At 40.1% G+C, this 14,561-nt stretch overlaps 1 protein-coding gene across 5 annotated transcripts in view; it reads left to right on the forward strand.

The window, feature by feature from the left end:
- LOC120422058 (transcription factor kayak) overlaps positions 1-11,310 on the forward strand; it is a 33,205-nt gene extending 21,895 nt beyond the window's left edge. For 2 of the 5 annotated variants that reach the window (XM_039585391.2, XM_039585392.2), the window contains exons 2-3: positions 8,377-9,218; positions 9,713-11,310. In XM_039585391.2, the coding sequence (XP_039441325.1) occupies positions 8,377-9,218; positions 9,713-10,136 (1,266 nt within the window). In that variant the 3' untranslated portion in view covers positions 10,137-11,310. Of the gene's footprint in view, positions 1-7,033; positions 7,353-7,453; positions 7,595-8,156; positions 8,305-8,376; positions 9,219-9,712 lie in introns of those variants that run through there. The other 3 variants (XM_039585395.2, XM_039585394.2, XM_039585393.2) reach the window with 3 other exon arrangements.
- Positions 11,311-14,561: the final 3,251 nt, after the last annotated feature.

A 14,561-nucleotide genomic window follows, 5' to 3' on the forward strand; every position in this document is an offset into this window, starting at 1 on the left:
AGACTAATTGGGTCCTCAAATGAAGCTTAGATTGCTGATATTATTGTTTACAGCGATAAAGCTTATTTTTCTGAGTACAATGACCCTTTGTACGACCACAAAGAGTTTAAAATGGATTTTTAAATCAATTTTGAAAAATTATCCTCGCGGTCCTTCTTGACAGCTCGTTCCAAGGGGACCATAGTTGATCCATCGAAAAAATGTTGTCTTATCAATTTTTTTTGCGTTAAAATGAAAAAAAGTGATCAGAAATGGTTTTTAATCGTGTTTTTTACCGTTTTACATAAAAATTGGCATAAGGCTTTAGTACCCAATTGTTTACGTTTCTAAATTGAACAAAAAAACAATTTTTTAAGTTTTAAAGAAATTTGCTGTTAAATTTATATTTTTACGAAAATTGTCAATAGTTTTATTATTTTTAATTTCATTTAGATTTTGTTGATGGTTGATGTTGACTTTTTACAAAGAGTTTTTTGTTTGAAATCATTCTTTAGATAAAAAATGCTAATTATTTGAGATTCTGGAAAAGTCGGGAATTTCAAAATGGGATTTGAGTGGTCACCCTGACCGTTTGCCAAAAAGTTTGGTTATGTCACTCCTTGCAAAGGACAATACGTTGACATAAATTACGTGGTCCTTCTGGTTATGTCTACAATGCAACAACTTGGATTGTTTACTTTTTTCCAAGAAAATCAATTTAACTTACCAAAAATTCCAATGAATAGGAATTTTCCAGCAAACACATCAAAACAACAAATTCCTAGCCCCCCAAACTGGTTTCGCGCGAGACAATACGCGAACCCTCCAAGGTAAACAAACCAACCCAAACCAGTCAACGACACACACAAACGACGCACCACGCGCTCATGTTTTGACGAGTTGTTTACGTTTCGATTTCTGTGTCAAACTAGCTTGCCGCGCAAGGCCTACTGCGCGCAAATTTCGACTTTTATCGCCTTAATGAGATGGATGAACACAAAAAAACGTTCAAAACAACAACAACAACAACCGGATACGCGACAGTCTGACAGACGTGCCGATTGTCACAGACAATGACACCAACTTTGTAGTCAAGACGCGCGCGCTCGCGCGCATTATCCCCTTAAGCACTCTTTGTCACAACACAACGCGCGAGGCTGGAAACAAGGACACCAAGTCGTCGCTTTCTCCAGACGCGATAATATCGCGTGAAAACAAACAAGATAATCGCGCGAGGAAAAAAAAGGGCGTTACGCCCTCCTCAACTGTCAAATTGGGCGGAAGGTCTCGTACAGGGCGAAACGTCCGAGATCTTTCGAGAATCGCAGTAACCCATTTATCCTTTTATACGCGGCGGCGAACTCACGACACGACACGATGGAGCCATAAAGTCCACCGCATTTGCACGGACGCGCTTTTATTTACTTGTGGTGGAAACGTCAGGTACGTCGTTGTCTCTATGTACTGCTGCCATAAAGGCGACGGCGACATACGTTTTATATCGTTTTTGGTGGCGAACGTGGAAGTCGGAGACCCCGCGCAAGACCAAAAAGTTAGAGTGCACCGCAAAAGGCACACAAAGTGTGCCATGAAATTGCGAAAATTTTAGTGTGTTTGCTTAAATTTTATTGCTCGTCAAAGCAGGCGGCGGCGGAACATGTTAGATCCTGTCGGCGGCGTCGCCGCGCCAACTGCGCCCTCTAAACTGTCAATATTTATGGAGTTGGAGTTGATGTCGCTCCCCTCGAAGACTTTACGGACTTTGGACCGAGGGGGTGACCACCCGCCGAAAAGTCTTGCGAGAACAACTCTATTGTTGTCGTTTGGTGGTTCCCAAATTAGCAAACTGTCGCTAAAAGGCGCACGTGTTCGACTTTCAGTTTGCTAATTGCTTCAAGGCGACTGGAACGTGGCACACAAAGCGCGCACTGACCACCCCGTTACGGTACGGTACCCCCCGATTGGTCGCGACTTTCAATAAGGAAACGTCAGAGCGGTGAACCGTTTGGCGCACCAACATGGCGGCAAACGGCTTCCTTTGTTCGCCCTGCGGGATTAGTGCAGGAACAACACTTGCATACGTTTTCGAATCAGCGTGTACATAAATAATTAATACCCATTGAAAGATTATTCTCCAGCCGGCTGAAGCGCGACAACCTACACAGCAGAACCAAACTGATGATGCAGTTGGTGCACGTAGCAGGCGCTGCCGCTGTCATTATTGGTTGGTTTGTTCTGGCTGTTATTGAATTTATTGCCAGCAGCTGAGCTGCGAATTATTTCGCAAGCGCAACAAGGAAACGGAGTAGGCTATGCGCGAAGAACGCTGGAAGAGTTGAACTTCCGACGACCAACGCGACGACGCGACAAAGCAGGCGATGGGCGATGCTTTGACAGATGGGACTTCGAAGAAGTGTGTTCGTTACCGGACCTTTGTTCGCTAGTAAATCTAATTAAACGTCATTTGAAGAGTTACCAGCATTAATCGTGGATCTTATACGGGTTGCTTTGATTAATTAGGAACGTAAATGCATTCCAGATTCAGGGTGACCACTCAAATCCCATTTTCAAATACCCGACTTTTTCCCGACTTTTTTCCAGACTTTTCCAGAATGCTCAAATAATACGCATTTCTTGTATAAAGAATGATTTCAAACAAAAAACTTTCTATAAGAAAAGTCAATATTAACCACCGAAAAAAATAAATAAATGAATTTAAAAAAATCCAAATAAAGGCATTTTTTGTAAAACAGAAACTAAACAATTAAAAAAAAAACTTCAAAAATGGAGTTTAATTATTATGATTCAGAGTAGAAACACACACAATTAGTCTTTGAAAAAATACCGAAAGTTCAAGAATACTTATAACTTCCATATTATTTTTTAAATTGGCAAAAGTATAGTTTTTGATACTTCGTTTCATCTGGAAATGACAAAAAGTCAAAGATAACTGAACTTAAAATTTCGTTCCTATTTTTATTAAAACATAACTGCTGATATTATTCATTCAAAGGATTTAGAAAAATGTCAAGGAATTTATAAATTATTTTTTTTTTGCCAAGTTCCCTTTTTAATTTTGTAATTTTTGATATTGTTTTTTTGATCAATGTTAATATATCTAGTGGTCAGTATTTAACTGTTTCTTTTTTTCAATGAACATTCAGTTTGATATGATTTTATGTTTTACCACTTAATTTAAGCAAAATGTTTGAAGAGACATTTTTTTAACAGTTTTGCAATAACTATAAAATTCTTGGATTATTTTTTTTTGCAATTTTTCAAAATTTTCTTTATGTTTTAAAAACGTAAAAAAAGTTTTTCAATTTTGGATTTTATTCGATCTTTAAGTTTTCCGAAAACTGAAAATCAAGCTTTATGTATAGTAGGTAATTTACCCATACTCTCAAAAAAAGTTAAAAGGCAACAATAAAAAAAAACATATTTCTAATTACTTAATGAATTTAGTTAAAACAATTAAAAATATTTTTGCAATTCCGTCGTGAAACTACTTACTTTTCCTGTCATTCTTGAACGACGAAAAAGCCTACTTTTCTGTACCAAAAATAACAGAATCGAATAGCAACACTTTTCAAAATAAATGCTGAAAAGTTCTACTTTTCAGCACTGAAATGGGTGCTGAAAAGTTGAACTTTTCAGCACTTGTTTCGAAAAGTAACACTTTTCAACATTTTTTTGATTTAAACGATTTATTGATAAAATACATGAAAATTCGACTTAAAATTTCACTCAATGGGTGTTTTTCGAAAATGCAAAAAATGTTGCATGGAACTCGTTGCAAAACTTGATTTTTTCAGCACTCGTCGTATTTATCCAACTCGGTGAACCTCGTTGGATAAATGTACGACTCGTGCTGAAAAAATCCTCCTTTTGTAACTTGTTGCATAAACTACTATTACCAAAAAAACCATTGTTTTCAAATATTCTATCTATGTGACAAAATGAAATAGAATCATAACTCTAAGCTGGCCATTAGGCTCTATTTTTATATTAGTTTTTATTAACTTAACCTCTTGTTTGATAAACAAATTAATAGAGATCATATGATTCATGAAAAATATTATGAAGATCTGTGTCAAAGACTCCAATATTAATTAAGATTTTGAATGTCTCTAACAGCTTTTCCATACTCAAATATATTGAAATAGTGAAAAGAACCTTAAATTTAAAGTAAGTTACTAAAGCAGAATTGAGCGAATTCAATTGGAAAATTTCACAAAATATAACAAAATTATTCAAGAGTTAAAAAATAATTTTCAAACAAGTATGCTTAGAATTCCCGACTTTTTGACAAAAAATCATAAATTCCCGACTTTTTCCCGATTTTTGGCGGTTTTTTGGCAAATTCCCGACTTTTTCCCGACTTTCCCGATTTCCCGACTTGAGTGGCCACCCTGCAGATTATGCTTTTGAAGTGTCGAACCCCTTGTTTGTCGACGCTACTTTGACATTTACACTGTTGACGGAATCGGGTCAAAACGTATTTATTTATAACTTGCATAATTTCTCTCCGGAAATCGCAACACTATCAAATAATTAACCCGCAATCAATCTCGACAGCTGCCGATAGACTTCCTCGGCTGACCTAACCATAAAAAAATAATCAAAACACGCCTGTCACTGGCACACGCTCAGATGAAAAGACTCACTTTTTTTCTCCCTTCGTCGCGCCAAACACAGAGTTACGTGGAATTTCGCGCAGTTATGAATCATAAGTTGCGCTACTTGTTTATCAACAGAGCTTTCGTGGAATTGGCAAACTGATAACGAGAGGGCGCAAATGGCGCGAGATAAGGGCGCGCGCTACTGTCGCCTTCACTTGGTCGACGTCGTCGGGCGACTAATTTGTGACGGTCGCCTTATCGCGTTTGTTTGACGTGACGAGAGGGAAATCGCTTTGGATTTTTTTTGTTCTTTGAGTAAGGATTTTGTAGCAGATAGTGATTTTTTTTGCACTATGTTTATAACTAATTTTATCTTAGTTCTAGTTGTACGCAGATCTAAAACTACCCAGAATTCTTCAAACTGATTTTACTCAAAAATGTGTTTTTGAGGCAACCATCAGATTTGAGAAAATTCCACCCAAATCTAAAATTTTACCTCAAAACTTCTTTCTTATGTTCGATCTAGCAAAAATCTGAATAATTTCGAATTTGGGTGTAAAAATTAGTGCCAGGGGCGTTTCAAGGGGCGTCCCCCTTAAATGTTATCGCCCAAAAGTTCCCCGATAAAATTTTGGTAATTCAACGATGACGGGAAAAAACCCAAATCACGGTACGTCCCCGTGTTCTCCACTCGATACAAAACTGTTCTGTCGAGCTCGCTCTAGTCGGCCTTCTGCTGGCTCTCATTTTAGTGCGGCGCAGTCGATAACGACGACGCAAAAAGAAAAAAAATCCACCATCAAACAACGCCATAATAATACTTCGTGCACACACCAACCAACTCGAAACGGCACGTATCACACAGTCACTGCGGGACGTCATCCAGCTGCTGGGTCGAAGTCTGTCTGACCGGCGGCTTTATCGCTGGGGAACAAAAATGCAGCAAATGTCCGGCGAATGCGCTATCGGAAGCGCCCCTGCGGCGCCAGCAAATGCTCCCCGTTTTGAAAATTGTTAAAATCTGTCAAATTTGCACGCTTAATTAACATTCAGCGTGCACATACGTCACTTTTAACCCACCAGAAACGGACGCGGTGTGCAAAAGGTCGAATCTGAAAACCTTGAACGCACGCAGTAGGCCACCGCGCGCTGATTTAATTAGCGGGTTCTGCGCCCCCCCCTAGCGGTCGAAATCGGAAGCTCCGCCAGAAACGTCTCACGTGGAGTGTGTAAACAAACAGATCGCTGTCAGTTTTTTCAACCCAAAAAAATTATTTACCCATCGTTTTTCAAACCTCTATCACAGTAGGCGACGGTGGGGAAATTTCTCTGATCAGCTTGTCTTGGTCCTCTCAAATTCGGAGAACGGATTTGGCACGTACTCAATGTCGGGAAAACCCCAAAAATCGTTTGTGTTTGTATGTGTGTGTGTGTATGTTACGCATCGTCGCACATGCCGCTGGTTTGTCTCGTCTTGCCGAGGTCACCGGCGCGTGGAACCGGCACCAGCGATGAGTTAATTTATTTTTGGGGGGGAAACCCGCGTAGCGAAACATTTGAGCGATTTCCGAGAATTAGGAGCTGAGTTGTTGTTGTTTTTGAAGGCATTGACATTGAAAAAGTGCAAAAAAATTGAGTTCTTAAAAGCAATTCAACAGATTGAAAAGCTAGAAAATATCATTAACTGTTAATGAGCGTGTTTGTTCGAACCTACTCAGAAATGAGTAAAAAGGGCAAATTTCACTCAGAATTCAAAATTACTCAAAATCTGTCAGTTCATTTGCTCATTTCTGGGTAGGTTTGTTTCGATGGCAACTTAGTATTTGAAATAAGTGTGTAGCTAACAACCAAGACAATTGACAACGTGCAAATGTCAAAATTGCACATTTAAAACAAGATACCCACAAATGAAAAAAAAACACAAAATTTGTAAAAAAAAATCAAACTAGGAGCACTGTCGTCCAATTGACGGCAATATTTATGGCGGTAATTTTCACCAAGCAAGTATTTCAACAAACACAACCAAAAATCAAGTGAGATTGCAACTTGCTAAAATAAAAACGAATGCTCTCTTCTCGCAAAAAACGCGAGATCCTCAAACGGTGTGCGCGAATGTCTTGCATATGTTTCGAAATCTCGCGAGGAATGTATGTTTTTTTCGCATATCTCTTCGCCGCGCCACTAATTCGGCGAAATTTATTTACAAACAAACCTTTTTTGTTTATTTTAGACATTACCCGCGATTTCTCTCGTGCATCTTCACAATACAGGTTCACCTCAGAGTAGAGAGCACGACCGATCACGGTTGGTTCTATTTTTAACAGATTTTCCGCGAAACTGTCACGACTACACTTAGCCGTGCAAAAAATCGGCGAATCTTCCGAGAGAAAATCGCTCCTTGGGGGCGAAAATTTCGCCTGCGAAAATTTTGCGCTCGTTCTCGCTCAGTTACGAAAACGATCCCAAACGTGCCGCGCCGCGTGCCCTGTCCTTGCCGAAGGAGGAGGCAGATTCCTTGGCCTGGCCTGCTTGCGAACCAAAATCCGCGCGGGAATCTTTGGGCACTTTTTAGAATTTATTAGCCAAACTTTCGAACGAACGACTAGAATCGTAATCAAAGCCGTAGATTTTAAGTCCGGAGAAAAAAAACGTCGAACCAAATCCGGATTCGTGACATCAGAAAAAACCTCACGAAACTGCTAGAAAGAGAGAATTAGAAAACACGAAAAACGAAAACCAACCGTATTGTGAGTGCGTTGACAACAATTGGACGAGGAGCGAGCGAGCGAGCGCGCTTCCTAGTTGTTGAACACTTTGCGCAAAGTCGAACCAACCTTAAAAAGTGACGTAATCGCGTTAGTGCCCAAATTTGCCAACCAGTCTGAAAAAAATAATTGGCTTTAGAGAACACGACGACGACGACTAAGACAGCCACGCTCAAGTGACAATAAATCGTGCGAGAGTGTCCAGCTTCATCTAGCGCAAATTAGAGTGTAATACTTTGACAGATGGTCACCTGTTCCGGTAGCGCTGTGCCCACCTTGATCCCAAATGAACTTTTCGCAAATTTGCAATTTTTTTTGGAAGAGATTACAAAATTAGTGCAATAAAAGTGAGAAGGGGCAAAGATCAGCGAATCGAATCATGATTAAAAATAAAATCCCAACTAACCGACGACGACGACGACGGAATGAACTCAGGTTGAACGGAGAGAATACACAAACACACACACACTCACGTGCACGTTACACGAAACAACAACGCGTTCTAATCTCGTCGGGTGAGCAATTCGATGCCGACCGATGCGACAGGGCGATGTCCGTGGATGTAAACAAAACATTTATGTTGCCATTTTTTATTGACACTTTGACAGCTTAACGAGTACACGTTTATTGCAAGTTAGGCAGCACAAATTTCTAAGGCTTCCCTCAAGGTTGACATTTGTGGGCACGTGGTTCGCCGCTCGGCGTTACGCACTCCCGGAACATGTGACTTCTAGAAGTGTTTGTGTTGCAAGCAGGAACTATTGACACACCTATTGTCGATTCTTTCCAGCGACGACACCTCTCGACAGCAAATAAACCAAACCCAAACGAACCTAGTTTATCAGTGAACACATCGATACCTTTATTAGAATAATTAGTGCACGATGGATGCCTGTGAGATTGCCAACTTCCTGGCCAAGGAACTTTTCATGAACCAGGTTGACCGAACCATAACCTAACTCAATGCCAACTAGATCCTAACCGCCACTCTCCCCTTCTCTCCTTTGCAGTTCGCCTCCTTCGATGGTATCCACAGTGGCGTCCCCACCAAGACGACCCCCACCCTGACGCCGACCACGCTCAAGAACATCGAGCAGACGTTCCTGGAGCTGTCCAACGACACCGCCCAGAACATTCCGTGCCAGGCCGGCTTCGTGCCGCCGCCGTTCCAGTTCGAGGACCACAGCCAGGACGACCGCTGCGACAACAGCCGCGAGTCGATGAGCTCCGGCTCGAACAGCTCCTGGCAGGTGACGCCTCCGCCCATCATTTCCGAAGACCTGGACTCCAAGTCTTCGTCCACGTCGATGGAAACGGCGACGCCGCAGCGCCGCGGCGGATTGGCCACCGTCGTACAAGCGGGCGGACAAATCACGACGACCCCACAGCAAACGCCCGGCAAGACCTCGCGCCGCAACATGGGCGGTCGCCGTCCGGCCAAGGGCAACAACCTGAGCCCCGAGGAGGAGGAGAAACGCCGCGTGCGTCGCGAGCGCAACAAGATGGCCGCCGCACGGTGCCGGCGGCGGCGCGAGGACCACACCAACGAACTCGTGGACGAGACGGACGGGCTGGAGAAGCGCAAGCAGGCCCTCCAGGATGAGATCAAGCAGCTGCAGCAGGAGAAGGAGGATTTGGAGTTTCTGCTCAACTCGCACCGCGAGCATTGTCGGCTGCAGGGCCGTCGCAGCCCGCTGGAGCGGAAACCGGTGGCGCTGGTCCAGCAGCCGCAGCTGCAGCAGGTACAGCAGATTGTGCGCCAGCAGCAACCCGTCACCGACCTGCGGATCGTTCACCCCATCAGGGTTAAGGAAGAACCGGAAGACCTGGCGGACCAACCGCCGGCCAAGAGGTGAGTTGCCAAACTTTGACAATTGACGTGACTGGACGGTGAGACCTGAACGCTATTGTCTTTTGCAAGCAGAACATAACCAAACTTTTCGGCACCCTCAGCAAACGTCAAATCAATACAAATTGCTGCCGGATCTTTTTCCGGATCTCTCTGGGGGAAAAAAAATCCTTTGTACAAATCCCCAATTTTTGTCCGGTTTCTTTTTAGTTTCTTGTTTCTCTTTTTCAACCCTTCAGTATTACACTTTGAGACCCCCTTTTTAAGAGTCCATTTGCTCAACAACGACAAAAGATCGGTCACTACTTTTCACGCCTACTTTGATTGTGTTTGTTGTTGTCAACTAAAGTTTTACGATGCACGACAAATTGTAATCAATCAGATTTCGTTACTTTACTCACCTTTGACGTTTGACAGCTGACCGAAATGCACTGAAAAAAATCAATCAGTTAATTTCTTAACAATCGTCTAATAAACCTTACCCACCTTCCTTCCAGAACCAAACTGATCCTGTCGAACGCGATGGGCGACAGCCTGGACACGCCAACGCCCACCACGATCGCGCCGGTCCTCACCAGCGTGAACCTCCCGCCGCGCCAGCTGATGCTCCCGAGCGGGCTCGTCACGCCGACGGCTTCCACGAGCAGCGTTGCCGCGGCCGGACGTCCGGCCCGGCCGGATAGCCTGCCGGTGCGGACCGGAACCACCTTCCCGCTGCTGAACATGCGCAACATCGTGCCGCTGGACGCCGGCGTCGGCATCTCGACCCCGTCCAGCGGGCTGTTCAACTTTGACAGCCTGATGGACGGCGGAACCGGCCTGACGCCGATCGCCGCCCCCATTTCGCTGCAGTCGAACCGCGGCCCGCTGGATCTCATCACGCCGACCAGCACGGAACCGTCCAAGCTGTGCAGCCTGTGAGACGAGGAGGAGGAGGAGGAAGAGGAGCAATGGAGAAGCAATTGTTTTGTTGTTTTAAGGATAGAATGAATGCGAAGAGAGCGCGTGGTCAACAATGGCGTTGTGATTTAATTATAAAACTACAGTTTTTTTGTAACACGGAATATTAAGAGCCAGATTGTCTGCGAGAGTTCGAGAGGTCGCCATTTAGAGTAGTCATTGAGATGTTTAGCGAACGCAATTTATGTTTTTCATTATTTTTTATGTTTATTGTTTAATCCCCCCTTCGATTTCAAAAGTTTAGTTCGAATTCACTAATCCCCCAGAGCAGTGTATATTTATTGTCCTCCCTCTACGGTTAGTTGTAGAATTTATCTGTAGTTAAGCCAAAATAAAGATGTAAACATTTCTTACGCAAGCAACTTTTACGTTTTGTGCCTTTTCTAAATCGAGCAACCCTTATCTCACTATCCCTGATTAAACTAATGATTACCCAAACATTGAGTAACCTTAAGAATATTTTATCGCTTTTCAGAGAAAGAGAATAAAAAAACAACCACCCGCAAGCTTTACAAGTAGCCATTAGCCTTAAACAAAACTAGTTACGTTTACACACAGCGAAAGAGCAAGACGCAAAACAGTATGCGAATAACCAGTTAACGAGAAAGAGAGAGAATAGAAGTGCATCGCAACGGCAGTCATTTATTTTTCGATTATCAAGTATTTAGAACGAAGAAGACAAAGCAACGCTCAAATTGAGAATGATAAACAGAGAGAAAAAGGAAGCAAGTGAAAACGAAGCAGCCGGAAGTCGCGTCCAGGAAAGTCCCAAGATTGACAGGAGCGGAAGAATGTGTGTGTGTGTGCGCGAATGAGCAGAGATGCTATATGCGGAAACAAAGAAAGTGGAAAGATAGCAAAAACAGCAACCGGAAAGAAATGTATTTACAAGTTTATTTTTATTTTATCTACAAGCGGAAGGTTCCGAAAATGGCAAATGCCGTTGGCGTGTATTCTTCATTTTTTAAAGAAAATAATAATAAATATTACGGAAGAAAGCAAAAAGGGAAGCAAAGTTCGAAACGCTAGCAGTTAGAGCGCGCGCGCACACGCACGTTTACGATTACTTATCGCTAAGTATGAAACTCGATGAAAGCCATAAATACAATTGATACCAAATAGCTGCAAAAATAAACCTCAGCTGTGTTTTGTTTTACGGTAGAAACAGAAAGAAACGTCATGAAATAAACTTATTTTCAAGTTAGAAATAAAATTTAAACGAATAAAGCAAAATAGTCGTGTAAAATTTTACAGATAACATCAAACACGCTAACGTGACTTTGCCGTTAATTACACGCGTAATCTAAATCACTCAGTTTTCGTCAAAACCAACCCTGCTCAGAAACGAGTTCAAATGCCAGATTTGAGTGATTTTCTCTCAAATTTTCCATTTGTTCTCATTTTTGAGTAGGTTTGAGTTTAACAAAAGAGCAATTGGGTACTAAAGCCCTATGTAAATTTTTATGTACAACGGTAAAAAACACGATTAAAAACCATTTCTGATCAGTTTTTTTCATTTCAATGCAATTTTTTTTTATAAGACAACATTTTTTCGATGGATCAACTATAGTCCCCTTGGAACGAGCTGTCAAGCAGGAGCTTTTCTGTCAAGAAGAACCGCGAGGTTAATTTTTCAAAATTGATTTAAAAATCCATTTTAAACTCTTTGTGGTTTTACAAAGGGTCATTGTACTCAGAAAAATAAGCTTTATCGCTGTAAACAATAATATCAGCAATCTAAGCTTCATTTAAGGACCCAATTCTCTACGAAATCGGTCTTTTTTCTTCAATTTTATTTTTTGTTTTTTTTAATCCGACTGAAACTTTTTTGGTGCCTTCGGTATGCCCAAAGAAGCCATTTTGCATCATTAGTTTGTCCATATAATTTTCCATACAAACTTGGCAGCTGTCCATACAAAAATGATATGTGAAAATTCAAAAAGATGTATCTTTTGAAGGAATTTTTTGATCGATTTGGTGTCTTCGGAAAAGTTGTAGGTATGGGTACGGACTACACTGGAAAAAAATGATACACGATACAAAATTTTTAGGTGATTTTTTATTTAACTTTTTGTCACTAAAACTTGATTAGCAAAAAAACACTATTTTTATTTTTCTTTATTTTTTGATATGTTTTAGAGGACATCAAATACCAACTTTTCAGAAATTTCCAGAATGGGCAAATAATCTTTGACCGAGTTATGAATTTTTTAATCAACACTGATTTTTTCATAAAATCGAAATATTGGTCGCAAAAATTTTTCAACTTCATTTTTCGATGTAAAATCAAATTTGCAATCAAAAAGTACTTGAGTGAAATTATGATAAAGTGCAACGTTTTCAAGTTAAATCCTTTTTTAGGTAACTTTTTTGAAATTAGTCGCAGTTTTTCATTTTTTTAAATAAGTGCACATGTTTGCCCACTTTTGAACAAAATATTTTTGAAAAGCTGAGAAAATTTTCTATGTTTTGCTTTTTTGAATTTGTTGATACGACTCTAAGTTGCTGAGATATTACCATACCAAGACTAACAATTCAAAAGGGCCAAACATTGAATATTTCGCGTTTTTAAAATGTTAGTCTTGGTTTAAAAATTATGAAATAGTAGTTTATGCAACAAATTGCAAAAAGAGGATTTTTTCAGCACGAGTCGTACATTTATCCAACGAGGTTCACCGAGTTGGATAAATACGACGAGTGCTGAAAAAATCAAGTTTTGCAACGAGTTCCATACAACATTTTTTGCAATTTCGAAAAACACCCATTGAGTGAAATTTTAAGTCGAATTTTCATGTGTTTTGTCAATAAATCGTTTAAATCAAAAAAATGTTGAAAAGTGTTACTTTTCGAAACAAGTGCTGAAAAGTTCAACTTTTCAGCACCCATTTCAGTGCTGAAAAGTAGAACTTTTCAGCATTTATTTTGAAAAGTGTTGCTATTCGATTCTGTTAATTTTGGTACAGAAAAGTAGGCTATTTCGTCGTTCAAGAATGACAGGAAAAGCAAGTAGTTTCACGACGGAATTGCAAAAATATTTTTTTCGAAAAGATCGGAAAATTTCACGAATGTTTCATATTTTAACATTGTAAATCGGACCATAAGTTGCTGAGATATCGACATTAGAAAATGGTGGGTTGTTTGGGTGAGACTTAAAAAACATCAATTTTCCTGGTTTTGAACGTTTGCATGGCAATATCTCAGCAACTAAGGGTCGTATCAACCAATTCAAAAAAGCAAAATATAGAGAATTTTCTCAGCTTTTCAAAAATATTTTTTTCAAATGTGGGCAAACATGTGCACTAATTTAAAAAAATGAAAAACTGCGACTATTTTCAAAAAAGTTACCTAAAAATGGATTTAACTTGAAAACGATGCACTTTATCAAAATTTTAATAGAGTACATTTTGATTGCAAATTTGATTTTACATCGAAAAATGAAGTTTAAAATTTTTTGCGACCAATATTTCGATTTTTGAAAAAAACAGTATTGATTAAAAAAATCATAACTCGGTCAAAGATTTTTTGCACAACCTGGAAATTTCTGAAAAGTTGGCATTTGATGTCACCTAAAACATATCAAAAAATGAAAAAATAGTGTTTTTTGCAAATCAAGTTTTAGTAACAAAAAGTTAAATTAAAAATCACAAAAAAATTTACCCTGTATAATTTTTTTTAGTGTAGTCTTTATCCATATTTACAACTTTGCCGAAGACACCAAATCGATCAAAAAATTCCTGCAAAAGATACAGATTTTTGAATTTTCACAAATCATTTTTGTATGGACAGCTGCCAAATTTGTATGGGAAATTGTATGGACAAACTAATGATGCAAAATAGCTTCTTTGGGCATACCGAAAGCACCATAAAAGTAAAGCTGAAGCCGGATTAAAAAATACAAAAATTAGAATAAAAGAAAATCGATTTTGTAGAGAATTGCTCAGATTACATCAAACACGCTAACTTGACTTTGAGGGCGTTCTTTTATTACGTAACGCAAAAAAAAACGGAATTTTAGACCCCCCCCCCCCTCGTAACAAAATTTCCATACAAATTTTGAAAATTTTGTATGGAGCGTAACACGGCCTCCGACCCCCTCTCCCCCCATCTGCGTTACGTAACAAAAGAACGCTCCCTTTGCCGTTAATTACACGCGTAATCTGAATCACTCAGTTTTCGTCCAAACCAACCCTGCTCAGAAGTGAGTAAAAGGTCAAATGTCAGATTTGGGTGGAATTCTCCAAAACTTCCATTTTGCCTTATGTACTCATTTTTAAGTAGGTTTGTTTTAACGACAACTGAGTGATTTGAAGGATGAAGGATTCAAAAACTTATTTTTATTAGGTTTTATGCTTTCTTTCGTTTCTATCCCCATAAAAGAATTTCAGT

Source organism: Culex pipiens, chromosome 1 (assembly GCF_016801865.2).
Source record: "Culex pipiens pallens isolate TS chromosome 1, TS_CPP_V2, whole genome shotgun sequence".
In the NCBI taxonomy this organism is placed as follows: Eukaryota; Metazoa; Arthropoda; class Insecta; order Diptera; family Culicidae; genus Culex; species Culex pipiens.